The 27,694-nt window shown below is 53.2% G+C and overlaps 1 protein-coding gene across 2 annotated transcripts in view; it reads left to right on the top strand.

Annotated features, from left to right (window-relative positions):
- The window catches only part of Mdga1 (MAM domain containing glycosylphosphatidylinositol anchor 1), a 57,218-nt gene that overhangs the window by 15,604 nt on the left and 13,920 nt on the right, over positions 1-27,694 (top strand). For both annotated transcript variants that reach the window (XM_040732267.1, XM_005084918.4), the window contains exons 2-8: positions 13,081-13,220; positions 18,317-18,491; positions 20,332-20,528; positions 21,272-21,404; positions 21,613-21,882; positions 23,220-23,549; positions 27,188-27,484. In XM_040732267.1, coding sequence (XP_040588201.1) covers positions 13,081-13,220; positions 18,317-18,491; positions 20,332-20,528; positions 21,272-21,404; positions 21,613-21,882; positions 23,220-23,549; positions 27,188-27,484 — 1,542 coding nt within the window. The remainder of the gene's footprint in view (positions 1-13,080; positions 13,221-18,316; positions 18,492-20,331; positions 20,529-21,271; positions 21,405-21,612; positions 21,883-23,219; positions 23,550-27,187; positions 27,485-27,694) is intronic.

The raw sequence follows: 27,694 nt of genomic DNA, 5'->3' as shown, positions 1-27,694 counted from the left end.
TTCACCTTGCCTTCCTGCAAGCTAGCCCCTCCCATGTCACAGCCACGGCCTTCCCCTGTGGAGCCCTCAGGCCTCAGGAGCAAACCCCTCACCCTTCGCCCACCCAGTCATTTACGGGCTGTTGCGAAGCATAGCATTATAATCAGATCCCACGGCTTATGCCACTTACAGCCAAAAAAAAAAAAAAAAAAAAAAAAGGAAGAGAAGCCTTTCAGTGATGGAGGAAGAAAGAAAACAACAGGAACTAAGGAGAGCGTGCTAAAGAGGAGGGCAGGCATTGTTCCCTGGTTTGTAAGTATACTGGGTGCTGAAAAGAGAGCAGCCCAGACTGTGGGTCTTTTGAACTGACTCTTGGAAGAAGATGGCATGTCCTTTTAGATATTTAACATGTGTTCCCTGCCCAGGAGTGTTTGCTTTGAAGGGATACAGAGAGAGAGAGAGAGAGAGAGAGAGAGAGAGAGAGAGAGAGAGAGAGAGAGAGAGAGAGAGAGAACAAAAAAATGGCTGGGTGTGGACAGACTTTATTTCCCTTTAAAATATACTATATGTATGTATTTGTGTCTGCATGTATGTGTGTGTGTGTGTGTGTGTGTGTGGTGTGTGAGTGTGTGTGTTGTGTATGGTGTGTGCATGCATGTGTGTATGTGTTTGTGTGTGAGTGTGTGTTTGTATGTTTTTGTCTGCGTGTGTGCATGTGTGTGTGTGTGGTGTGTGTGTGTGTGTGTGTGTGTGTGTGTGTGCATGTTAGTGTGGGCTTCCATGGAGGCTGGAAGAGGCAGTTGTGAGCCACCCGATGTGGTGCTGGGAATTGAACTCGGGTCCTCTGTAAGAGCAGCCAGTGATTTTAGCTGCTGAGCCATCTCCCAGGCCCTGATGAGCCTTATAAAAAACCCCACCAAGTCAGCGCAGGCTGTAAGGGGGGTGGCCAGGGAAAGCCTCTTGGAAGGAGGTGCTGCTCTGGAGAGTTGGGGATACCTCCCCCAGCGGAGCAATGCCTTATCGGAGGCTGTGAGAGAAGAGGGGCGTGCTTCAGGAACTGTGTGGCTGGGCTCAGGAGGGGGCAGCGGAATGCGGGGTGACAGGGAGGAGAGGACAGGCGTGGTGGCTGGCCCCCGGTGTCACCTGGCATGGGATCACCTGCGAGACACACCTCTTGGGTGTGTCAGTGAAGATACTTCCAGAAAGGGTTGACTGAGGAGGGCTGGGCGGCACCAACAGGGTGTGCACCTCTCTCTGCTCCGACCACGGATGCCAAGTGACCAGCTGCCTCATGCTCCCTCTGCCATGACTCCCCACCGAAATGGACTGTGAGCCAGGATAAAGCCTTCCCTGTCCAGGAACTGGCCACAGCCGGGAGGAAAGAAACGGCTCCAGCCGGTTGTTGAAGGCCTCGTTCAGGGTTCCATGAGACAGGAGTGGGGTGAGCAAAGGAAGACAGGGTTTGTTAACGTCACTTCTGCTGCTGTGGGGCAGGCTAGCGGGTGAGGGAAGAGGCTGTGACGATCGACCTGTCAGGGCCGCTTTAACCATCCCGGCAGGAGCAGGTGACAGGGACCAAGAACAGGGTGGCGTAGGGGACGCAGGCTCCAGGAGACAGCTGGTGAGGCTCGCTAGTGGGCTGTGTGTGGGATACGGGAGGAGGAGAGGTCTCGGGTGACTCCTGGCTTCCTGACAGACAGTGAGCATCGGGAGACAGTGTGCCCCACTCATGTCGGGGTGACGGCTCCAGAGGCTGGAGTGGAGGGAGAGTCAGTGTAACCTTGGAGTGAACCCACCCGTGGGACCTTGGTGATATCCTGGCCTTCAGAATCACACCGGTGACTCTGCACATAAACACTCTTTGGGAGGTTCTGGAAACGTGGCTGTGGTTCCTCTCTGAAGCTGGCTCGGAGCATCCCAGGAGTGGGGACTCCACTGGGGACTCCCAGCAACCTGGGGTAGGGGGTAGGGGTCCCCAGGCCCGAGTCCTCCATTCTTCTCCTCTCTTTCTTCCACCCTAGAAGCTGGGGCCCTGCCAGCTCCCGGGCTGCAAGATTGATTTTGCTTTCAGTGTTGTTATTGTTATTATCAGCCACTTAAACAACTTCACAGGAAGCAGCCGGCCCCTGTGCCCATCAAACATTAACCGCTCATTCGAGCTCTCTGCCCATACCTGTCGATACATTTTTACATAGCGGTAAACAGTCTTCCCTTCCGTGCTCTCTGCCGACTTTATCTCCCACACACGCCTCTCGCTATTGACAGAGCTCTCAGACCTGCCACTTTAATGGGCAGGTGGTAGCACCCTCCGCATTGATGGGCCGGGCTTGGGTCACCGTTTCTCTGTAGCCAGCTCCTGGGCAGATGCCAATTTGCCTTTCTCTTGGATACCGCCATCACGGATATCCTTATGTGAGCGTTTTTTTTTGTTTGTTTGTTTGGTTGGTTTTTTTGTTTTTGTTTCCCTTTGCGATTCTTCAGAGGCCTCTTCCCCAAAGTGAGATCTCCTTGTAGCTTCTGGCACAGAGACAGTTCGGTGGTTTTCTTGTTGCGTGGCCTGGCTGTACCAGTCTGATCATTTTCGTGTGTTTGCCTGCCCTGGTTTCACAGATGGATGGTCTCGTGCTTCTTAATTTCTGACTTTTCACGCCCCGAGGCCGTGTTTGGACCTCTCGACACCTGATGATCACAGCAAGGGTAGATATGCACTGGGCTTTGCAGTTTACACAGCACTTTGTTAGATGTTGCACTTAGCAAGACACTGTGAGCCTAATATTATTTTGTGGGGGTTTAGTCAAGTGAAGAGCTGGTATGGAGCCTTCGCTCAATGCCCAGTTCCAGCAGACTGGATGGCAGAGGATTCAGACCCAACCATCACCGTCACCGTCACCGTCGTCACCGTCACCGCCACCACCACCACCACCACCACCGTCACCATCACCATCACCATCATCTTCTGTCTGAGGGCTCAGAGTCTCGGACAAGCCCCCCACCAGAAGCCCAAATGGAGCCCTATGCTTTGGGTTGGGTATTGGATTCACAGGCTCAGATGGAGCCCCATTAACCTTTCATATTCCTGGGCTTTGGGGTCAAAGTCTTCGGGGACCCTTGACTTTAGCACAGTACTGCTTTGCCTGTTCCTGGCCAGAGTCTGACCCAGGCTACGCCTTCTAGGATGGGGATCTGGATGTGGTACAGTAGGAGAGGCCTGGTTCCAAGGACCTGTGTTCCAAAATATAGGGACAGCAACACTCTGGGGGGGAGTCATGAGGATCCACGCTGGAGTGCCCAGGCCTGCAGTGCGGGTCTAGGTTACTGTGTCCTTGCCCGTCTGTCAGGTGCCCAGTGCTGACACTGGGGCACCCTATCCTTACATGCTCACTATTTATGACCAGCCCATTTTATAGTCAGAAAACTGAGGCTTCAAATGAGAGTATATGATAACTCTCATGGATTTGCCTCAAGTCACACAGTAATTATTGTCACGGTTGAGACAGGAAGCCTGTCCCCTAAGATGCCCAGGGCAGATCTGTGTGTATGTAAGGGCAGGGGCCTGGATTATAATCAGACTCTGGACTCCTGGCTGAGACTAGGGCTGGAGGAACTGTGAGGATGAGAGAGCATGTTTGGGGTAGATAATGAGGATCCAAGTTAGAATACTGAATGAGTGAACCAGTGAGCACCACCCCAAATCCCTGAGCCAGGCCAATAGGCAGCAGCCTCCGTACCCCACCAACAGGGGGAGCTCTTTCACTGGTGACCAGGCTGCTCTGGTTTTTGTATCCTGCTAAAATGTCCTGCACTGAGTTTTGTTGACTCCTCTTGGGGAACTTCAGGGCTGTTTCCCAGAGGACCCTGGGCTCACTTACTAACTGGAAATGGAGCAGAAACGAGTGCCTGCAGGCACCAGTCCCTGTGCCCAATGCTCGACCCTCAAGCAGAAGTATGAGGAGCAGTGCTTCCCCATCTTGCAGATGAAGAAACTGAGGCTCAGAGGTTTACTAACTTGCCCAAGGCCACATGACTATGGAGTCCCACCTGTGTCCCTCAGACCCACCTCATACAGCCCAGGACTCACAGCCTCAGTCTAGCAGGCTCCTGCCTGAGGTTCCGGCCTCCCTGCTTTCTCTTCCCCTGAGCGACTGCTCCGCGCTGGCTACTGCTGTTCTTTGCCCTCCTCAAGTTTGGACTGGTGCCCCGGCACCCACAGAAACCTGCAGTTCTCATTTAGAGGTCTTCCCCAGTGGCCTAGGGAGGCTTTCCAGACCCTGGTGAACGGACTTGTGAACGGACGTGCACCCTCCATGGCCGCTCACTGGCAACTGGCCAATGCGAGCTTCACCTGGCCTCCCACTGATGAGGCGCAGATGTGGTGGGAGGTGCCAGGGACTCAGAAAGATGAAGTTCACAAGAGGCCCAGCCTCTTCCAGAAGCTTCAGGCTCTGCCAACAGGCAGTGTAGCTTGTTTCTGGGCTCAGTGGTGGTGCTGGGACAGCAAACTTCTCATCCTTGCTCGGCAGCAGCTCCCTTCCAGGTAGTGGTGAGGAAGGGGGAGGTTGGCTGGGTGTGTGGTTGGTCTTTCGTTATTTACTGTTCATTATTTTATTATTAGCATGGGCATGTGACTGCAAATGTGTATGCAGACCCATGTGTGTGGAGATCAGAGGTCAACTTTGGATGCCGTTCCTCAGGAGCCTGGGTGGACCGAGACGGAGTCTCTCACCGGGCGGTGACTCACTGACCTGGCAAGGCTGGCTGACTGACCAGCAAGCCCCAGGGATCTGCCTGCCTCTCCCTTCTCGGCACTCACTGCCATGCTCTCTGGCTGTTAGCGCGGATGCTCGGGGTGGAGCTGAGGTCGCTGTGCTTGCAAGACAAGCACTTCACTGACGGAGCTGTTCCTTCTGTCCCGTGGGTTTGGTTTTGATCAGCACAAGAGGCCTAGGGGTGGAGAACACATTTTACCTTGGTCTGTGCAGAGGAGCCCCAAGGCTCCTCACAGAAGAGACTTTCTGTCTATGAGGCTCCATACCCTGGCTCGGAGGCTGGAGATCGCTCATTCTGGAGGCTCAAGAAGTGTTTCGGAACCAATCAACACATAAGTGGAAAATTCAAAGGCGATCCCTGTGCCCTAGGGAGGCTTGGGAGTACAGGAAGAGAGGGAGGATGAAGGACAAGGAGCATGGCCTTGGGGTGAAGCCTGGGGGAGATGACGGGGTGGATGGGCCAAACATCTGCTGGAATTTCTCCAAAGGTAGCTGGGATTTCCCCGAAGGTAGCTAGCGCTGGGGTGAGGTTAGAGGAAATGGGCAGGGAGAAGTGAGATTGCTTTAAACTGGTTTTCCCACTGCGGAACTGGAGGTAACGCTAGTCTAGGCAGGTTCCCAGAAAGCCTGGGTCACCCCTGGCTGGCAGTGTACGGAGGCCAGGCTTCTAACAGCCTCTGGGCCACATGGAGGTTAGACCAGCCCCATTTCAGAGAGCATGGAGGACAGGGCTCGTTTCCCCTGGAGACCTATGTCTTATAACCTGTGGGTCACAGGTGGGGCTCAGAGAGTCAATCCTGGCAGAAGATGGTCGGGGAGGGCTGGCTGTCACCTGCCCAGGAAGCCTTCTCCTAGGTCACGTCACCGGCCACCGTTCTCTGAGCAGCTAATTAAGGGGAAAGCTTGTTAATATTTCAGCACTGTTAACTGTGCTACATTATTAAGTGTCCGTTTGCATTACATGCATAAAAGGATCAATAAACATGTTCGTACCCAGAGATGGGAGGGCAAGAGGGGTCTTGGGGAGGGAGCATGCGGTGAAGGATGCTGCCCACGTGACCTGGCCAGAGCCTGTGTCCTCAGCCCAGTGCTTAGCACTGTACTGGGCACCCAGCAGGTGAAATTCCAGAAGTGCAGTGCCTTCCAGACCAGAGCAGTGTGCAGGGCTCATGTAACCTTGCGGAGCCTCATCTTTCTCATCTGAAAGATGGGAACAATGATAGGATCATGTCTGAGATGAGACACTCCGTAGAATACTGCAGAAGAAATGCGTTTCTTCCTCCGCTACTGTGGTGAGGGTGTGGGGACGCCCGAGGTATGACCCAGGTCCCCAGCTCACGCAGATCCCTCTGGCTCTCTGCAGGCCTTCAGTCACAGCTGGTGGCCTCCTGGAGAAACAAAGTAGGGGGGTTGTTCCCACAGGACAGTGAATGGAGTTGCAAGGTCTCAAGCCTGGGTTCAAGTCTCGGCTCTGCTATGGTCTCAGTGAGTGACCCAACCAAAGTGTTTTCTTCTGTGTGCCTCAGTTTCCCCCTCTGAGAAGGAACATATATACAGGGCACACTGGGACCGTGTCACTACTCAGCCATGTGTGGCGGGGGTGGCACCGTCTTCATTCAAATGTGTGCCTCCTCGCAGAGAGGCGGGTGCCTGAGCCCTCGTGTTAGTGTTAGCCTCAGTGTGGTGGCCGATGGTTTAGGTGGCTTGCTGCGTGCCACACACCACTTAATTTTATTTATTTAGTGTGTGCGTGCATGTTTATATCTGTGGGATATACATGTATGACATCTGCGCATGTGTGTCTATGTTCCTGTATGCAAGTCTGTGAGCCAGCAGAGGGTGTGTGAGGTGTCCTGTTGTGTTATTCTCCACCTTATTGATTCAGGAGACTCTAAGCTTGGAGCTAGGCTGGCAGCTAGCAATCCCCCCCTACCCCACCAATCCTGAGGTCAGGCCCTAGGCTTTTCCATGGGTGCTGAGGATTTGAACTCAGGTCCCCATGCTTAGGCAACAAGCACTCCTGCTCTCTGAGCCGTCTCCCCAGATGTTTTACACACTCACGTGGGTTTACTTAACACATTCCTCACAGTCACTGCATTTTTTTAAAAGAAGACGAAGGCTTGAGGGGCACTGTACTATAAGAGAGGGGGGCTCACAGAAGCACCCCCAGGGTCCTCAGTCCCCGCACGACCCCCAGCGTGAATGTCTGGTGCAGTGTCTGCTCCCTGTGTTTCCTCTTGCTCCTGTCTCATCGTCCTGGGCGCTGTCATTCATCATGAGAGATCCAGTCATTCGGGCCAGTGTTTTACATGCACTGCTTTGACTGAGAGACATCACCGGTCTCATTTACGAGCCGAGAGGGTACGGCTCAGAAAGCTTGAGAAGCTTGAGCAGTGTCTCCCAGCAGGTGGGCAACGGACCTGGGCATTAGCCCTAGACTGGGTGACTTCAGAAAAGTCTGTCCCTGCCGTCCTTTGTCACACCCCTTTGCTTTGGAGCTTTCACTGCACTCCCTGAAGCCTCCTGGGTCCCCTTCGCTTCCCTGCTTGGTCATGCTCTTTGAGGGTGAGTCCTGCTCACTCCTGGTGACAGTCTAGGCCAGCACCCAGCAGGGTGCCGCCTTCCCTGAGCTTTGTTGTTGGCCAGATGGAAGAAGGGATTATGACAGGCTCTGGCTTGGTGGCCAGGATGTGCAGAGCTTGGGGCTAAGGAGAAGTACAGTCAGGGAACGTGGAACACGAAGAGAGCAGACTCTGTGGTCGTGACCTGTGCAGGACATTGCACAAATCCACATGCCAAGGCCAGGAGGCACGCGGTATATGATACCAGGAGGAAAATGTAAGGCTGGAGCCAAATCAACTCTTTTTTGTTTGCTTGTTTGAGACAGGGTTTCTCTGTGTAGCCCCGACTATCCTAGAACTCACTCTATAGATCGGGATGGCCTCAAACTCACAGAGATCCTCCTGCCTCTGTTTCCGGAGTGCTGGAATTAAAGGCCTGCGCCACCACTGCCTGGTCCAAATCACTCTTAACATGTGGCTCTTCCTGGAGAGAAGTGTGTGAATGTCTGTTCACCCACATAAGGCACCTCGTGAAGCTGAGTTTATGGTGTTTGCTTACAGGAGGCTCGGCGACTCAGTTAAGCCCGTCTCTGGAGCTCCATGCACAACTTCCAGGCAGCTCTTCCAAAGAGTCCTCTCTCCAGCAAAGCTCCTGCTTGTATGACCTTTCCCAGGGGCCCTGTGACCTCTGAAACCCTCAGAATTGCCTGTTAATCTGCAGGAGTCTCTCTCCTGTTAAGGAAGAGCTGTTTCAGTTCCCCTGAAATGACTACACTACCATCTCCAATGTGGGGGTTGGGGTGATGGTTCTGGGTGCTCTGGGGTAATTACAATGATTACTGCCAACGGAGACAGGCAAATAGGTGTCTTGTTTCTTTCTTTAATTGTTTCTTAGATTGAAGTATAGCTTAGTGTGTTGGTCGCTGTGACAGAATGCCTGAGAAACTCAACCTAAGAGTTGAAGAAAGATTTGATTTAACTCAAGGTTATTACAAATGCCTACTACTGTGTCCAGCTTTTTTTTTTTCATGAGTTCTTTGGATTAAACTCAAACCCTCATGAGTGCAAGGCAAGTACTTTACTGACTGATGCCTGTGCAACCCAACCCAGCCCTCTTTGAGACAGGATCTCATGTAGCCCAGGCTAGCTTCAAAGTATGTAGTCAAGAATGACCTGGAAGCGATCCTCCTGCCTCAGCCTCATAAATGCTGGGATTAAGGACATGTGCCATCGTACCTGGTTTTATGCAATGACTGGGATCAAACAGAGGGTTACATATAGGCTAAGCAAGCACCCTACAAATTGAGCTACAGCCTGAGCCCTCTTTATCAAAGGCCTTTGATTGATTAAATTAGTACCCTCATGATCCAGTCACCTCTTATAACAGTAGGGAACCAAGCATCCAACATGAGAGCCTTGTGGGGAGGGCTATGTCATATACACATGATACCAGATAGGTTGATGCCCAAACGGATTCCCGAGTGTCTGGACCTCGCCACCATTGAACCAGCACTCAGAGGGAGGTTTGTCCATCCCACCTCCCTGGAACATTCTGGTATTCCCTTCCCAGTTACTAATACCCTGTCTACCCAAGGCAGTCACTGCCAAGTCTCTGTCACTACAAGGTTAGCTTTTGCAGTTCTGAATTTTGAACAAATGAAATCATGCATTATAGACACTTTCGTGTCTAGGTCCTGTCAAATCGTGCCTGGGAGGTTCAGCAGCGTTGGCCTGGCTATCGCTCATTTCCTTCACTTAGGCTGATGTCGCACTGTGTAAAAACACCGGTGGGGGCTGGGGAGATGGCTCAGTGGGTTAAAACACGTGCCGTGAAAGCCTGACATCTTGAGTTGGATCCTTAGAGCCGTGGAGAACTGGAGCACAGTAATGGAAGCAGCTGTAATACCAACACACCCTCCCTGAGAGATTGGAAGTAGCAACGGGAGAGCCACCAGAGGCTCCCCGGCCAGCAAGCCTGCAGCATGTAGTTGAGCCAACCTGCCTTTTGCTTGTTTTGTCTTTGTTTTTGTCTTAAGACAGAGTCTTCTTGTGAAGCTCTGGCTGGCACAGAACTTGCTATGTAGACCAGGTTGGCCTTGAACTCACAAAGCTCCACCTGTTTCTGCCTCTCCATCTTGTATACCAGCACATGTCACCAAACCGGGTTCACCTCTACCACTCTTGACAGGCGCGTGGGTTGCTTCGGAGTTTGCATTATCAGAAGGAAAAGCCACTCAGAAGGCTCTCTTTTTTTAAACGTTTATTTGTGGTTATGCGTATGTGTGTATAGGGGGCTGATATGTATGTGTACAAGTGTGCTGGGAACTGGACTCAGGTCCTCTGCAAGAGTAATCCATGTTCTTCACCACTGAGCCATCTCCCCAGCCAACCCCTTGGCGGATTCTCAGACCTGTCGTGGGATGGCCATGGTGCTCACTCCTACAAGGGGAACTAGAACATCATGGGCACAGGCATGTTTTACATTCATAGGTATGGCTCAAATCTCTTCCAGTGTACTCGACCATGTTAGGGTAGGATCGCCTTAGTAGCTAATATCAGCAGAGGGAGGTGGGCAATCTTAATGATGTCATCCGCGATGGCTGCTCCTTGCCCTTCTCCAGTGAAGAAGCTATAGGCCCCACCTGTGTCTGTTGGCCAGCCCCCCCCCCCCGCCGCCCCTCAGGCTTGCTGTGCCCCCCCCCCCCCCCGCGTAGGCAGCTTTGTGGCTCTTTTCCATGATTCCTTATCAGTCACCAGAGCTTCTGTCATTACAACACTGCCTTGCTGTGGGCAAGTCACAGCGTCCAAGATTATAGCTTATCTTCCATTGAAGCCTGCTCAACCGATGTCTTCCTTGTCAAGAGGCACCCCAGGCTTCCTGCAGATATCCATGCAGCCTTCTGGTCTTATCAGCAACCGGCATGCATGGCATCTCTTGGTAGTTTGTTGCTTGATGAGGTTTCCCGGGGACCCGGGCCAAAGATGTCTATCTCTTCCATGTATGGTGATGTTCATGCGTTTTTATGGCATGGTGACAGTGACAAGGCCCAGTCCCTGGAGTGCCGTGTGCATTTTATACAGACACTGTGCGCTGATTACAAAATCAATAGCCAGTTGAAAAAAAAAAAACCTCAGAGATCATCAATCCACTTTCCTCCTACAAATGGGGAAACAGGCTCAGAGTGGTGTCTCAAACTGTGGGAAGGCACACAGCTTCTCTTTTAGCTGCTCAGCCTGGGTTCGTTCCTCTGTGCCAGACACACACTCAGGATGGCCACCCGGACACTGCTTGTAGAAGCTGGACTTGGTAAGCATGGCCAGTGTCATGCCAAGTGGCTGCACCACAGGTTTTCATTCTATCTGGTGTTGATGGCATGTGCCTGTCACCCCAGCACTTAGAAGGTGGCAGGAGGATCGGGAATTCAAGTTCATCCTGACCACAGAGTGTACTGGAAACCAGCCTGGGCTTGATAAGCCCCTGTTTCAAATTGTTTCTTCAGCTGCTGGCTGGTCGCCTTTTGGGACAGTGCTCTGGTTAGAACATGTTTGTCCCAGCTGTGTGGATGATGGACACTCTTTTGGAACACATGGCAATTCGACTTTTCATTCATCACAAGTTGGCTGCACCCCCATCTCAGAGACGGGCAAAGTAAGGCCCAGACACCACTGCTGTTCTTCCTCAGTGACACGCAGTGTGAGACTCAGCTCCGGTCCCTAGCATGGGTCTTCTTTGCTCTTTGAAGGGTAAGCACTGCTCTTCCACGGAGCCCCCTAGGGTCCCCCCTGCAACCGCTACAGCATTCCTCTCCCAGGAACACCCACCCTTCTCTCCACAGGCACCCTTGTGAATTCACGCCTCAACACGGGGCCTTGAGTAGGAACCAAGTTGAGGCCTTACGGACCATTATCCCGAACCCGACAGTCAGTCTGATGTGTGTACACTCTGGATACGGGATGCTGGAAGGCGCCAGAGGGGATGCTTCCCACTGGTCCTTTGTATCAAATCTGCTCCCCCTAACCCCTGGACTCTCAGTCTCGAGCAAGCAGCTGTGAAGCCGGGGCCTCCCCTGCTTCCCAGAGCCCAGGCACTGGCAGGGGGTGGGGGTGTTGTGTTAGGAGGATGGGACTGACTTTAGTCAGTTTCCCCCGTGACCCTCTAGCCACACCCTTGACTTATACCGCTGGCTACGGGGTAGAAAGGGATCCACAGTCTTTGAGGGCTTCTAGCCTCCCATTAAAACGTCTGTCCCTTGGAGGAGAAGCTCTGCGGGACTTGGGGGCGACATGAACGAATGATCTGGTGTGGGATGGAGCGTTGCTGAAGCGTTGTCTCTAAAAGCCAAGGCTGAAGGAAGGGTCTTGGGCGAGAGAGCCCTTGTTTAATGGGTAGGACTGGAATCCGGCGCCACAGGTGTAACCACCAGGCGGTCATGCAGCATGCCATTGACCCTAGTGCTTGCTTGAACGGCCGGAGAGAGGAATCCCTGGAGCAGATTTGCTATCTTAGTCAGCCGTCTGAGAAAGATCTGGATTCACTCGGGAGCCCCTGGCTCCATGAGTAAGATGGAGAATGACCAAGTCTTCCTTGGTCATTCTCCAACCACCAACTCCTACCACCAACTTCAAACCTCCACACACGTGTGCACACATGTTCACATACGCAGTCACACACACAAACACCACACGTGCATACGTATTCAAAATGAAATGGGAAAAGCAGAAGCTGGAGAGGATGGGGGTGGCTGGTGTGTGGGCGTGTGATTTGCGAGGCACATGTGTGCTCTCAAGAGGAACCGAGAGGGGCAGCCAGGCAAAGACCAGGTTTAGGACGTTTGGCCTCAGCCTGTTTCTAGGGGGAACCCGAGAGCCCGAGCAGCCACGATAACCCCTCTCCCTGAGTGTGTGCTCGTGCATGAGTGTGCTCTCAAGAGTATGCATGGATGCGGTGTGTATGGATGCTGGGGCATTTGGGTCACCTGAGTGCTGTCTCTGCCGTTAGTTGCGGAGGGGGATGGGCACAGCTGTCATATTGTAGACCTGGGAAGATCTAGAGCCACCAAGACAGGAAAGCCAAGCTGCCAGAGCAATTGGCTACACAGCCTGCAGTATTATTGAACTTGGGGGTTACAACCTGTGACCCAAGTCATGTCTGGCCACTGTCCTCAATAAGCCAATTAAAAGAGACACTAGTAGGATGCAGAGAAAGATTTACTCAATGTGGCCACACTGGGAAGAGGGACAGAGATTGAGGGCACCCCAAAGTCCACCTTTGGGGGTCCTGAAATGAGATCAATGACATGCACATCTAGGCAGTCGCTGTAAAGGTGCAGCCCCGCCCACCATTGACCCCCCATCCTCTGGCCTTCCGTCTCTTCCTGTGTTGTTGGAACTGTGTGAAATCTCTTGCCGGGGACAAGTTCCTCTTCTGTCTGCCCCTTTTCCTTCTCCATGCTATTCCTGGGGAAATTTCCCATCCTTCTAGGTCCTTGTTTTAACAGTCTGAAAGGATAGATCGGGAGACACAGGGTCTCTTCAGAATTCTTCATTTCTCCCGTGCCTGTGACAGCAGGGTATGCAGAACACCAGCCACCCCATGCCACTACGCTTGTCCCTCACTGAAAAGCAAATATGGCACCATCTCTCTCCCAAATCCTGAGGTCTCCTGATCCTGACCAGTGGGGGTGACATCTGCCCCCCACCCAGACATACGGAGAGGCAGCCCTAGCCCTGAGCTCTGCGAGTCTCTCCTAATCCTCCCCGTCCTCTCTCCACAGCTCCAGCCCAGGCCCAGATTGTGCACGCGGGGCAGGCCTGTGTGGTAAAGGAGGACAACATTAGCGAGAGAGTCTACACCATCCGGGAGAGCGACACCCTGGTGCTGCAGTGCCTGGTCTCTGGGCACCCTCGGCCCCAGGTGAGCTGGGCCTTGACCTTGCTGGGCTCCCATCCTGCCCACGCTCGGTGGCCTGGGATCAGGGTTTCAGAGGGAAGCAGGAGGTGAGGAGCTTCGTACACTCCACAGGGCAAGCAACAGGGCAGGCCAAGGAAGACTGGGGCAGGACTGGCCTGGAGAGCAGCTCTTTAGAGAAGTAAGCGCTGCATGGGCTCTGGGTGCCATCACCCCAAAACATTGACAGCTGAGAGGAAAGACGGAACTCCAGCTGTTCCGTTCCACTCCATCCCCCTGTGGAACACACACACATCTCTACACACACCCTCTAGGAATGCTGGCGGGCAGACCATATGCCAAGGAGGCCCCTTGCCCAGTGTTTTCTCTCTCTCTCTCTCTCTCTCTCTCTCTCTCTCTCTCTCTCTCTCTCTCTGTCTCTCTCTCTCTCTCTCTCTCTTTCTCTCTGTCTGTCTGTCTCTGTCTCTGTCTCTCTGTCTCTGTCTCTGTCTCTCTCTCTCTCTCTGGCTCCTCCCAAGGCCCCATTTTACAGCTAAGAGAAAGCGAGGACCTGGGAGGCTGGGCAAACTCCCAAGGTCCCACAGCGCTTCTGAAAACAGAAGCAGAATCCGAGTCTAGAAGCCGTACCCTCTGTGGCTTGGCACACTGCCCTCCTCTTTGGGTTAGGAACTGCACGGATGATATGGGCAGCACTTCAGGCTTTTGGCAGGCCAGAGCGAACTCTGGAGGTTCAAAGACACAAGGCAATTAGAAAGGGGACAGAAGACAAGTGTCTGGAAAATGCCAGATGAGCTTTGCCATAGATCAAGCGCTCGGGTTCCGGCAGGAGGTGGTAGCTGGCTGTTGCTGAGGGCTGATGGAGGAGGCAGGTGGGGAGGAGGGCTGGAAGAACCGGCTGCCTGGCGAGCTGCTGTGACCTTTAATACTTGAATAGCAGCAACAAAGGTGGCAATTGGATTCTAGGAAGGACGTTGAAATACAGAATCCTTTTTTTTTCCCCCTGATAATTTGGGGTAACGGAGACAGCTTTCATAGCTCTGGCATGGGATGAGCAGATGCGCAAGGAAACCCCTAAAGGTTTCTTCCGTCTAAAGCCACCACCAAGGCTCGCTCCTGCTCGACGGTCTGTTTGGCACTGACAACAGTGCAGCTGCATTTCTGTGGAACTTTGTGTCACGTGTGACGATGACAGCAGGGATGTATGTGGCTGGTGAGGCCAGTGAGGAAGCTCTATGCTGATTATCTGTGCCTGTGTCCCATACATGGCCACTGATGGCCACGGCTAGGTAACAGGGTCACACGTGACCCAGACAGGCCTCAGACTTGGCACGTTCACAAGGATAACTTTGAACTTCTGACCTTCCTGCAGGCATTGCAGACCTAAGTTGCCACACCCAGTTCGTGCGGTGCTGGGGACGGAACCCAGGCTTTGGTGCACTCTGAACATGCTGGGCAAGCTCCCCCTGCCTTCTTGTTTTCATTAATGGCTGCATTGCTTGCCCCGCCAGACAAGCTCACATATCTGGCTTTGCCCTGTGTCCCTGACAGTTGGCCAGACTGTGAATTTTCGTGTCTTATGTGGGCCTCCCCTTTATTACCCTTCTAGTCAGATCTTCAGCCCTGCCCCTGGACTGCTCTCCCAGGCTCTCTGCTTCTCCCCTACTTTCATTCCATTGGAACGAACACCCCCAAGTCTGCTCCATTACCCGTCTCCCCCCAACTTAGCAATAACCAGTGGCTCCCCATTGTTCACCAGCTTTGCTCACATTCCTGGGGTACAACTGGAGACTTTTTGTATCCTGGCTCTGCTTGCCCTACCCACCCGTGTCCCAGCTATGTGGGCCACCCGTCGCTCTCCAGGCACGCCCTATTTATCCTGCTCTGTCACTGCGGCGTCCTCCTTACAGTGACACTGAGCATCTATCATGTCCCAAACACAGCGGACGGGTGTCAAGGATGCAGCTGGGGCAGCTACCCAGCGGGGAGCAAGGTGAGAGCCTCGAGGCCCTCGCCAACCGAGGTCAGGGTGTAGGGGTGACCAGACAGAGTTCATCAGTTCAGAGAAGCAAGACGTGGGCATGCTAGGGTCTGCGACTCAGAGGGAGGGGAAGCAGCAAACCCAGGGTTTTTGTTGCCACTCAAGCAACCAGTTTCTTGAGGACAAGTTGTTGTTGGGGGGGGGAGGTAAGAGCGGCTTAGAGAGCCAGCAAGCTGCCAAAGATGGAGGGAGGTAGCTTAGCAAATGGATATAACTCACCCTAGCTGGGTCCCATCCCCAGCACTGCAAAATAAGGTGTGGTGGTGCACATGGAGAATCCCAGAGCTTTGCAGGTGGAGTCCGGAGGCTCTGGAGTTCAAAGTCACATATCAAGTTCAAGGCCACCTGGGCCTGTACCTGAGAACCTGTTTCGAAAATCGGAAGAGGCTCTCCCTGGGTGGTGGGTGCCTGGCTTATGTAGGGAGCCGTGGTTGAGGTGTGGAACAGATGGGAGGCATGTAGTTTGGGTCCTCAGGGTGATCACAGACTTAGGGTACTCTGCCTTTCTGATGTCTGGGTTCTCTTCTCTGTGGGCCCCTGGAGTAGACGGGTTCTTTAAGTCTAAGGGAATGCTGTGAACGAGAAAGACTTCTGTTCTTTGTGCTTTGGGCTTGCTTTCCAAGGAATAATTAATCCTGTAGCTAATTACTACAATACAAAAGTCTCCTCTGGGAACAAGGAGAGAGTGGAAAGCCACTTTCCCCCAGAATCTGGGAGAAACAGAGAAAGCAACCGAAGAACATTTGCTGGGGGCAGGCAGTTTTAAAGCTGTTAGATGTCAGCTATGAGACGGCTGGTGGGACACGCTGCATGTGGCCCAGCGGTGTGACCTCCCTCCCAAATCAGTGGGATTTTAAGTCAACTAAGAACAAATGAATCCGGAGGGGCTTTAAAAAGGATTCGCCCATCCCCACACCCCCGCCCGGGTACCATCGGCAATGAGCAGAAGCTGAGGAGCCCGGGTTTGCACACACCTCAGGAGGAGGCGTGTCCATATGCACAGGCCGAGTTAGGCCTGAGGCCCACGGGCGGCAGTGTTTCCATTGCTGTGACAAAATGCCTGAGAAAGTAAACTTTTTATCTCAGGGCTTCAAAGGTCTCCCAAACCACGCCCCTACTGTGACAAACTTCTCCAAATAAGTGCCCACGTCCCACCTCCTACAAGCTCCGTGCCATCAAATCTGAACCCATCGATAACCCACCTCCCCAAAGCCCACTGGCTAGCAACAAAGCCTTGAACACACAAACCTTCTGGGCACGTGCATATCCAAACCACAGCAAGGCTACAAGTCCAGCCGGGGCTAAGAGCTGAAATGGACCCACAGCAAGAGCTTCTGCCTATGAAGGGGACCAGAAGCTGTTCCCAGAGTCACAGCAGGGTGCAGCACCTGGGGGAAGCAGAACCCTACTGTGTCCTCGATCAGTTTGACAAGGTAAAGACAAACAGAAATCATAGGAATAAAAGCAGTACTCTTTCTTTAAAGATGGCCTCCATCCATCAGAGATAGCTAAAGAGAAACTTAGTAAATCGGGTAACAGATCTGAGGACGTTAACCACAACTCTGGGGAAGCAACAGAAATTATGAAAGAGAGGTTTGAGAATGGAGCTCAGTTAGTAGCGTGCCTAGGTGACCCCAGGGTTTGACCCCAGCACTGCACTGAGGGACATGGTGCTGCACTCATGTGACACCAGCCACTGTGGAGGGGGAGGCAGAAGAATCAGGAGTTCAAAGTTATCTGTTCACATAGCATTTGAACCCAACCTGAGATAAGACAAAGAGAAAGAAAGAAAGAAAGAAAGAAAGAAAGAAAGAAAGAAAGAAAGAAAGAAGGGAGGAAGGGAGGAAGGAAGGAAGGGAGGGAGGAAGGGAGGAAGGGAGGAAGGGAGGAAGGGAGGAAGGAAGGAAGGAAGGAAGGAAGAGAATAACCATCTATAACACTCTAGTTCCAGTGGGTCCCTCCACCCTCTTCTGGCCTCCAAAGGAGGCACATTGTATACAGAAACAAATGAGATGAAACAAAACAAAACAAAAAACCCTACCCAAACCAAAATCCAAGTTTTGGATAGTATGTTAAAATCCACAGACAAATCAAGGCAAAACCACAGAGCATCAGCGGCTAACCGAGAGTACTATCAATAATAGAAATTGTTGAGTGGCTACCGTATTCGAGGCACTGCCTTTAAGTGCTTCCCTTCCTAAGCCTCATAACTTGCAAAGTAGGCATTACGCTATATTAGTTATTGTTGACTGGCGAATACTTCAAAGTGCAGGGGCTTGGATCCTGGAACCCTTCCTGCCTCCCAGCGCCAGTGGCAGGGATCCAGCAGCAGGCTGAGTCTGCTGCAGGGAGGGGCTCTCACAAGGCTGCTGCTGGGTGTGGGTCATCTGCGCATGGCTGAGGCTGGAGAACTCTCTGCAGAGGCAAGAGGGCAGCTGATGGCGCCTCCTAGTCTCCCATCCACGGGACTACTCCGGGTAGAAGAGCTGGATCAAGGCCTTGGTGGAGATCAGTTTCACACCCTATCGTAGTCTCTCTCCAGCTGACTTCTATTGGCCACACAGACCCTCCCTAGAACAGTGGGCTGGGCTGACAGAAGAGAGGGAAGCCCAGAAGCCCACCTTTGGAGACTGCCTTCCCGTAGAGTGTGAGGCTAAAGGTTGAGTAGCCTGTGAGGTCACTAAGCTAAGAAGCGGGTTAACACACACACACACACACACACACACACACACATACACACACACACACACACACACACACACACACACACACACACACACACACACACACACCGTTTATCCCCTCTCCCCAGTGCTAAGCATGTACTGGCCCAATCCTCCGTTAATGCTGGGCAACTTAGTTGGGCAGGCTCCTGACTTAGAGTTTGACCTTGATTTCTCACTGCGGTGTCCTGAGGGGCCACCTGTGCCTTCCTGCCACCCGTTTTGGGTCAGACCTGGGTCCACCCTCTGCTGTCCCCTGGAGAGCATGGGGCAGGCAGGGGATGCCTTTGCAGGGCCCTCAGCCCTCCAGCCCAGCCTCAGTGCGGTGACTGCCCACCCAGGTGCGGTGGACCAAGACGGCTGGCAGCGCATCCGACAAGTTCCAGGAGACATCGGTGTTCAACGAGACGCTGCGGATCGAGCGCATCGCCCGCACGCAGGGCGGCCGCTACTACTGCAAGGCGGAGAACGGCGTGGGCGTGCCGGCCATCAAGTCCATCCGTGTGGATGTGCAGTGTGAGTCGGAGGCCCCGTGGGGCCCGGTACCCTGCCAGTCCGTGTCCCTGTGGGCGACAGCTTCCGGGGGTGGGAAGGGGTAGGATGGAGAAGTGGAATCACGTCTTTGGCAATGGACACCTGTTTCCCCCAAACCCTTTCCTTAATTCCCATGTCACCCTCCTCCCACGGACCTTGATGCAGCCCTTTAAGGCGGGCAGGGCGTATTAGATTATAGTTCTTCCACAGAGCAGGAGAGCAGCTTCCTACGTGAGTTGAGGCCACAAGAGCGGCTCTGGGATTTCCCTCTCCATCACCCTGTGCCACTGTGGGCCTCGAGTCACAGCCCTGGCTGTACACTAGACTCTGAGGAAAGCTTAAGATTTTATTACCTATGTAGTGGGGAGGGGCCACAGGTCAGCCTGCAGGAGTTTGTTCTCCCCTACCTCCTGGGATTGGGGATCAAACTTCTGTCATCAGGCTCGGTGGGAGGTTCTTTCACCCACAGAGCCATCTCTCCTGTCCTCGGGAATGTTTTAAAAACTGCTGATCCTTTTGCTGGGTGTGGTGGTACCTCACACCTTTAACCCCAGCACTGGGGAGGCAGAGAGAGGCAGGCGGATCTCTACAAGTTCAAAGCCAGCCTGGTCTACAAAAACGAGTTCCAGGACAGCCAGGGCTATACAGAGAACCCCTGTCCCAAATAAACAAAAACCAAAACCAACGAAACAAAAACCCTGCTGATCCCTGGGCTCAACTTCAACTTCCAGAAGCTCTTGTGTGAGTGATAGGGAATGTGACCTGACATCAAGGATGTCTTAAGCCACCAGCTCAGTAATGGCTTATGTTTGCACGTGTGTAAGCACCATTGGTTTCCACGTGTAGTGTGTTCTGAAGGATCTAGACTAGGGCTGATCCAACCTGTGGTACGGACACCATATGTACCTACAATGGCCGCAAATACGACCCGGCACAAACTCACCTAAAACATTATCAGGTTTATTTTTCTCTTTCTTTTGTCATCCGATTTTGCAGTTCTCAACCATGAACTTTCTAGACTAAAACTTCATGTCCCACCCATCAAAACATTGGACATGCCTGCTAGGCAATTCCGTCATAGTCCCTTTCCAGTCAGTAACACCCCAGAGATGATCACCCACACTGGGGGTTCTAGGCATCAGCGCTAAAAAGGAGTTTCAGGTTGAGATGTGGCTATGGGTAGAGTTCTTGCTGAGCTTGCAAAAGGCCCTGGGTGTGACCCCCCCACACACACACTGCACAAACTGTGTGTGCCTGTAAGACCCAAGCTTGGGCCCTAGAGGCAGGAGTATTAGAAATTCAAGGTCAACCTCAGCTGCATAGTGAGTTCCAGATCAGCCTGGGATAGGTGAGACCCTGTCTCAGAAACAAACAAAACTAAACAAAACTCAAAAAAGCAACGACAAAAAGAAAGTCTCCGTATCATTTAAACAGAGCTGAATGCTACCCATCTGTCTGATTGGCCAATGAGGACGTTGAGGCCCAGACAGAAAAGGAAGGAACTTAGGCAGGTCGCAATACAAAATCACAGACAATGGGGGGGAGTTGAACTTAGCTTTCAACTTGTTTCCAGTCTACGGCTGCCGTTCCATCCTGTGAAATGTATAGCGCTTGAGGCCCCATACAGGTCCCTGGTAGGGAGCCCTGGAAACCATTAGATTCAGTCCCCTGCCCCTAACAGCTTGGCCAAGCTTGCCGAACGGAAGGCAGGCATCAGTTTCCTGTGTCTTCAGAGTGGCTCTGCTCTCCCCAAGGGTTTCAAAGATCCCGAGCCCCTGCTCTGAGGTCACCTCATCTTGACTTAGGGCTGGTGTCCTTTCAGACTTGGATGAGCCCGTGCTGACGGTGCACCAGACAGTGAGCGACGTCCGCGGCAACTTCTACCAGGAGAAGACGGTGTTTCTGCGCTGCACTGTCAGCTCCAACCCCCCTGCCCGCTTCATCTGGAAGAGGGGCTCTGACACCCTGTCCCACAGCCAGGACAATGGGGTTGACATCTACGAGCCTCTCTACACTCAGGTCAGGATGGACAGCTGGCTCCCCACACTCTTATACCCACGAGGGGCTGAGGCCTGGTGACGGGGACTCCCGGACGCTGGCCTGAGCTCCACAATTCAGTGGGAGGCACCTCTACTAGAGTTCGCACCGCCTGGGGTGAAAAGTCAGACAGTTAGAGAGGTCAGAGGGCAGGGTGAGTCCCAGACAGCGAACTTTTCCCCAGAGCATGACCGGATAGGAAAAAAAAAAAACCTTCCAAAGGACAAGCGAACCATCCGTGCCTGCTTCAGTGGCTGAGATGGAGACCCATGGGTGGATGCTACAGGAGGTGGGGTGGAAAGGCCTCTCTCAGTCCATGTTTCCCCACAGTTCCTGGGGATGGTGACAAAGCCATTCTGCTAGGGAGGGCTTTCCGAAGGGACTGTCAGACCCTTATGTGGCCCGTGGGCCTGTCCCATGTTATATGGGTTACAAGCCACAACAGTGTCCCTTTCTCATTCCTCCTCTTCCCAGAAAGGGACACTGAGGCCCTAGCCCTGGACGGTGTGCACCAGGACTGCCTCTGCCCCGGAGAAGCCCACGGAGGCCCTGCGGGGAGCATGGGCGCTTCCTCAGGGAAGATGGTGGGGGTAGGGCTTGAAGAGATAAGAACTAGAATAGGAATTGCCTGTCGTGTCTGTGGTGTGGGGTAGACACGTGGTCGTGGGTGACCCCCCAGAGACCCGACAATGTCCTCCTCACTCCGATGATCTTCTGTCATCCAGGGGGAGACAAAGGTCTTGAAGCTGAAGAACCTGCGACCCCAAGACTATGCCAGCTACACCTGCCAGGTGTCCGTGCGAAACGTGTGTGGCATCCCAGATAAGGCTATCACCTTCCGGCTCACCAACACCACAGGTACAGGCAAATCCCTGCCCACAGCCACTTGGACCCACTCCCTACCCTAACGCCCAGATCTCCCTCTCCAACATCCGTTCCTGGGTCTCCCTCGTCCCCGCCAGAGTGTCCCTGGCCTCTCCCTCTACCCAGGTTTTTTTTATCCCCCTCCTCTCCCTCTCGTTTAGCACTGGAAGTCTCCTGAGACCCAACCTCCTTGTCCCTTTAGCACCACCAGCCTTGAAGCTGTCTGTGAACGAAACTCTGGTGGTGAACCCTGGCGAGAATGTGACAGTGCGGTGTCTGCTGACAGGCGGCGATCCCCTCCCCCAGCTGCACTGGTCCCACGGACCTGGCCCACTGCCCCTGGGCGCTCTGGCTCAGGGTGGCACCCTTAGCATCCCTTCAGTACAGGCCCGGGACTCCGGCTACTACAACTGCACAGCCACCAACAATGTAGGCAACCCAGCCAAGAAGACGGTCAACCTGCTGGTGCGATGTAAGTGACCGGGAAGGGCTGGTGGGAGGTTGTGGGGCGCGCAGGGTCTCTGCCCTTCAGGGACTTGCCGGTGAACGGGGAGAGGAAGCCATCTGCGTGCCACAGAGGACGAGGTGTGTCAGGGTCTGGGATGAGGTGCTTCCCCTGCAATTCAGCAGTCTACCGCTTGGATCAAGAAGTAAATGAACAAGGTTGGAGCTCCCTGGCCACAGCTTTCTCTTCCACAGCACCTTCCCCATCAAAGATGAGCTATTTCCACCTCATTCCACTTGACCTTGAAAACCTGGGGTGGTGAGATCTTTCTGGACATCCATAGTTGTGGTCACCTCTCAGGGTGGCTCTGCAGCCTGCCCTGTCCAGCCCAGTCCTGATCTCTAAGCCACTGTTCCAGCATCCTGCCAAGTTAGCTCCCCGCCTATTAAGGGCTTGAACTGACTTCAGACAAGACCCACTTTTAAAAAGCATCCGGACCCTTAGTTTTCTAAACCATGTGATGTCATGCGATTGCGTACAAGAGCATCACTTTGGCTTTTTATCATTAAGAAAATCACGCAGGTTTGTTGTAAAGAATCAGGCAGTACAAAAGGGGGGTGCAGTTATTGCTTTTCCGTTTCCTTTGGATCCACGCTAGATAGAGCAGTTACCGAGTCTCATGTTCCCTTCTATCTCAGTGCTTTGTAGACACAAGGTTGAAAACCAAGCAGGGTGTGGTCAAGAAGGCTTTGGGGGCCACAAGTTAGACTGTTAGAGCCCCAGTTCCTTCCACAGACAGTGGGACAGGTTAGATGCACTGATCCATGTGTGACACCTGGGCCAGCACCCCTCACTGATGGAGTGTGCTGATTAATAATGCCTGGAGCCAGCACCAACCTCACTTTTCTGCATTGAGCTCTTTAAAGCTATTGAAGCTGTGCGGTGGTGGCGCATGCCTTTAATCCCAGCACTCGGGAGGCAGAGGCAGGCGGATCTCTGTGAGTTCGAGGCCGGGCTGGACCAACAGCCTCCAAACAATACAGAGAAACCCTGTCTCGTAAAACCAAAAAAAAAAAAAAAAAGCTATTAAAACACCCCTGAACCATTGGAGCCATTTCCAGACTGAAGTGTGTGTGTGTGTGTGTGTGTGTGTGTGTGTGTATGTATGTGTGCGCGTGCATACTCGTGCAGGTGTGTTGTGTATATGTGTGCATGCTCATGCGCGTGCAGGTGTGTGTGTGTGCACGCGCCACACACATGCAGGGGTGGGGTGCAGCCAGTTTGAGAGGAGCAGCTGGGGTGGGACATGAATACCTGTCCTCGGGGTCAGCCCCAGCCCTTCTCCGCTCCCCATCTCCTTGCAGCCTTGAAGAATGCCACCTTCCAGATCACCCCCGATGTGATCAAAGAGAGCGAGAACATTCAACTCGGCCAGGACCTGAAACTATCATGCCACGTGGATGCGGTGCCCCAGGAGAAGGTGACCTACCAGTGGTTCAAAAATGGCAAGCCAGCACGCATGTCCAAGCGGCTGCTGGTGACCCGCAACGACCCCGAGTTGCCTGCCATCACCAGCAGCCTGGAGCTCATTGACCTGCACTTCAGCGACTACGGCACCTATCTGTGCGTGGCTTCCTTCCAGGGATCACCGGTGCCTGACCTCAGCATTGAGGTCAACATCTCCTCTGAGACAGGTGGGAGCATTGGGAGCTGCGGGGAAGCCCAGGAGGCCCAAAGTGGTGTGTGTGGTACGGGGACACAGCAATTTACAAATGGGTGTCTAGAGGGAGGAGGGCATTTGTTCCACACACACACACACACACACACACACACACACACACACACACACACACACACACACGTTGGGTCCCTATCATAGCCAGGCCTTGGGGTGGAGTCGTGGGAACAGTAGATACCTCGTTCCTTGAACTTGGCAGGAACACAAACCTATTTCAGACAGGTCACGAATAAACGTTATCACCGCAAACTGTAATTTGAATGAGACCTGAGAGATGAGAAAGAGTTTGCTAAGCAAGAGAGAGCCAGGGAGGCCACAGAACCAGCCTGTGCAACATCACCACGGTGGGAGCACTCACTGGTTGTCTGGAGGGAGAAAGGGACAGGGGCTAGGAGAGCAGAATGGTACAAACTCAGAGAGGTCACCCTGGGGACCTCTCAGCCATGGAGGCTGGAGGTCTGAGGTCAAGGTTGGGTTCCTGACTGGCTGGTGGCATATTCTCCCTGCTCATGTCCTGGGCCGGATTAGAGGAGAGCCCATTGGCGTCAACCTTCAAAGGCCTGCTTCCAATACAGTCACATTTTTTTCAGACACTGGCATTAGGATGGCAACATATGGATTTTGAAGGGACAGAATGCATCCTATGACAGGCCAAGGTGAAACGAGTCAGGTCTTTATTGTTATTTTTTTGGTTTATCGAGACAGGGTTTCTCTGTATTGTTTTGGAGGCTGTCCTGGAACTCGCTCTGTAGACCAGGCTGGTCTCAAACTCAGAGATCTGCCTGCCTCTGCCTCCCGAGTGCTGGGATTTAAGGGGTGCGCCACCAACGCCCAGCCCAGGTCTTTATTTTTATAATAATTATTATAATATGATGAGTTGATAGTAGGATATTGAGTGCTCACTGTGTATTCTTAGGGAGCGTATGGTTCCTTTACTCACCTCTGTCTTATTTTATGGCGGCAGAGTCTTTTTCCATTACTTTACTCACTTATTTTGAGGGGATGTGCGCATATGGGCATGAACCGCGGTGCACATGTGGGAGCCGTTGGTGCTCTCTGTCTACCACGTGGGTCCCAGGAATCAAATCCGGGTAGTGAGGTTTGGTGCGAGTGCCTTTGACCCTGGAGTTATCTCACAGGCCAGTGGGGTAGCAATTTATCTTCTCATTTTGCTGAAGAAGAATCAACCCTTAGAAACTTAAGCTTGAGAAACTTAGCAAGCTGGGGTGAGAGCCCAGGCAAAGGTCTGTGCTTGGCACCGTAGGAAGATGGCATGAGGCCCACGGGCAGGGGTGATCGTTGGACGAGGGCTCCAGGACCTTCTACTGGGAAGCTAGCTGATCATGCCTGGTGGGTCATGTGACGAGTACAATGCCAACTCTGGTCGTTATGAGTATTTCCTCCTTTGGCACTTAAACTCTGGTCTCCATTTCTCTCGGTGGGCAATTAGACCCAGTGGCCTCAGAGGACCCTCCCATCCCCCACATCTGCACACAGGGAAGCACAGAATTGCAGAGTGTAGAAGAGGCTTCTAAAGGGAGCCGGGCTTGAGCAGGACCTTGGAGTGGATGGGAACTCTGCAAAGAGCACATACGCATTTTGCCATTTTGCAGAGCACTTCATGCGAAGCTGTGGGAGGCTAAGAACCCAGACTCCAGCACTCCAGGCGCCTGCCTCAGATCTCACTGTCTGGGCGTGGGAGCTAGGGCTGTTAGGAGAAGGGAGAGAGCAGGGGAAAGGCCCGAACTCTTGCCTAGGAGTCTGTAAAGGAGACGCTAGCAAAGGAAAGCCAAGCTGCCTAGGAAGCCAGAGAAGGTGGTGGGTTCCATGTGCGTCTTGGAGGGTGCTGTGGGCTCTGCCAGGTGAGGACATAAATCCAGGAGGGGTACAGCAAGAAGAAAGCCCTCAGGGGCCCCACAGTGTAGGAGACTAGGTGTGTCTCGGGGTAGGTGAGCGGATTCCTCACAAAGGCGGCATGCAGATGGGAGTTGAGGCTCGGGTTGATGGAGGGCAGAGTCTGAGGGTTTCTCCTCAGAGGCTAGTACAGAGCTTTAACCTGAGGACATGTGGTGGGGGACATCTCTTCATCGTGGGGGGCCTGGAGGTGTCTGGCTGAGGGAAGCGGCCTAAGGCTGCTTCTGCATTTGGCTCACAGATCCAATGCCTGGAGCACAGAAGCCTTGTAATCGCCCCTGGGAACAATTTAAACCTGGAGGGGGGAAAAACGGGGAATGAACTGGCTCCAAAATAGGAAGATAAAGCCGTGATATGGAAGCCAACGGATGCACAGATGTTGGCAGGGCACAGTTTATATTAACGGGATATCTGGACCTTCGCCTGGTTTTTATAGTTATTTACAAATAGTTGCTTTATATCTAATTATTTTTAATGTTCAACGCTTGACATTTAATGATAAAATGTTGGACGTGGGTTAAGACCCAGGGAGGTCTTCTCAAAAACTCCATTTGGCAGTGTGCTGGGGCGGAGTGGGTTCAGCTGTGAATAACAGAATTCTAATTAATAGTGATTTAAGCACTGGGGTGTGGCTCAGTGGCAGCGCCACTGGCTTAGCGTGCTCAAGGCCCGGGGTCTGTCCTGCATGCCGCACACAGACTAGTGTGTTACTTCCCTGTGGGGAAGGCTGGCTTAGGATAGCCACTGGTCCCCGGAAGTCCTCAGGACTCCACCTAAGTGTAGTCACCTCCTCCACGATGGCCCTTGCACTGGCAAAACCAGTGATCTGCATTTGAGCTGCAGGAGGACCTTTATTTTCTTTAATATCCCATTGGGCCAGCATTCATTCAGAGGCATGCTGGGAAATGTAGTCTTTATATTCTGGGAGGCTGCCCTTCCGAAACCAGGTGTCCTTATTACTTCGGAAGAACTGCTTGCTGCAGGATGTCAAGAGGGAGACTCAATGTGGTGTGCTGATACCGCAGGCAAGAAAAGCTGGAGAGACGGCTCAGGGATTAAGGGCATTTGCTGCTCTTGTAGAGGACAGGAGTTTGGTCCCCAGCATCCGCGTTGGAAATCCAGGGGGGGTGGGGCGGCGGCTCACAACCGTCTTGTAACTCCAGTTCCCAAGGACCAGGTGCCCTCTTCTGGCCTCCTTGGGCAGTGCATGCATGTGTGTATACACATACATACACACAAATACACAGAAAAATATATACGCAATGCTGAAGGGCCAGAAGTAGAAGGACTGGAAAGGAAGAGGTTTAAAATGCTTGAGAGCCCAAAGCAGGAGGATGAGTTCAAAGCTAGCCTCGGCTACTTAGTAAGTTCAAGACCGGCTTGGGTAGCCTACAGAGGTACTTTCTTACCCTCCGGCACGTGCAAGAAGGGAAAAGAAAAGAAGGAAAAGCAGGACACCCTGGTACGGATGTTAGGGAAGGGGAATGGTGAGGCTGACTTCAGGGCTCTTTCTGAGCTGGGGGAGTCCGAGGTGGAGATGAAATGTGGGGAGTGGAGAGGACCGGGGAAGGCCATTGCACTGTGCTCTGGACATTCCAAGGGACCGTGGGACCCACGAGAGCCCCGTGTCAGAGACCAGGGGTCCCTAACTTCCGTCCACCCCTCTCCATCCTCTTTCAGTGCCGCCCACCATCAGTGTGCCCAAGGGCCGTGGGGTGGTGACCGTGCGCGAGGGCTCTCCTGCCGAGCTCCAGTGCGAGGTGCGGGGCAAGCCCAGGCCACCGGTGTTGTGGTCTCGCGTGGACAAGGAGGCCGCCCTGCTGCCCTCGGGGCTGGCCCTGGAAGAGACCCCGGACGGGAAACTGCGGCTGGAGCGCGTGAGCCGCGACATGAGTGGCACCTACCGCTGCCAGACGGCTCGCTACAATGGCTTCAACGTACGACCCCGGGAGGCTCAGGTGCAGCTGACAGTGCACTGTGAGTCCCCTCCCCAGACACCCAGCCTAGGCCAACCCCCACCCCTCCACCTACTGTTTGCACACCTAAAAACTTGGTGATCCCTCCACCGAGGCACAGAGAAGTAATTTGATTCGGTTTGCACAGCAAGGCTTGGATTTGAACTAGGTCTAGGGACAATGCTCTAAGCTCCATGACTGTGCGGTCTTCCGTTACGTTTGTAGGGGGACC

This window comes from Mesocricetus auratus, unplaced genomic scaffold (genome assembly GCF_017639785.1).
Source record: "Mesocricetus auratus isolate SY011 unplaced genomic scaffold, BCM_Maur_2.0 Super-Scaffold_100027, whole genome shotgun sequence".
NCBI classification, from domain to species: domain Eukaryota; kingdom Metazoa; phylum Chordata; class Mammalia; order Rodentia; family Cricetidae; genus Mesocricetus; species Mesocricetus auratus.
Note: the sequence above shows the minus strand (reverse complement) of the source record. Positions and strands in the feature narration are given on the sequence as shown.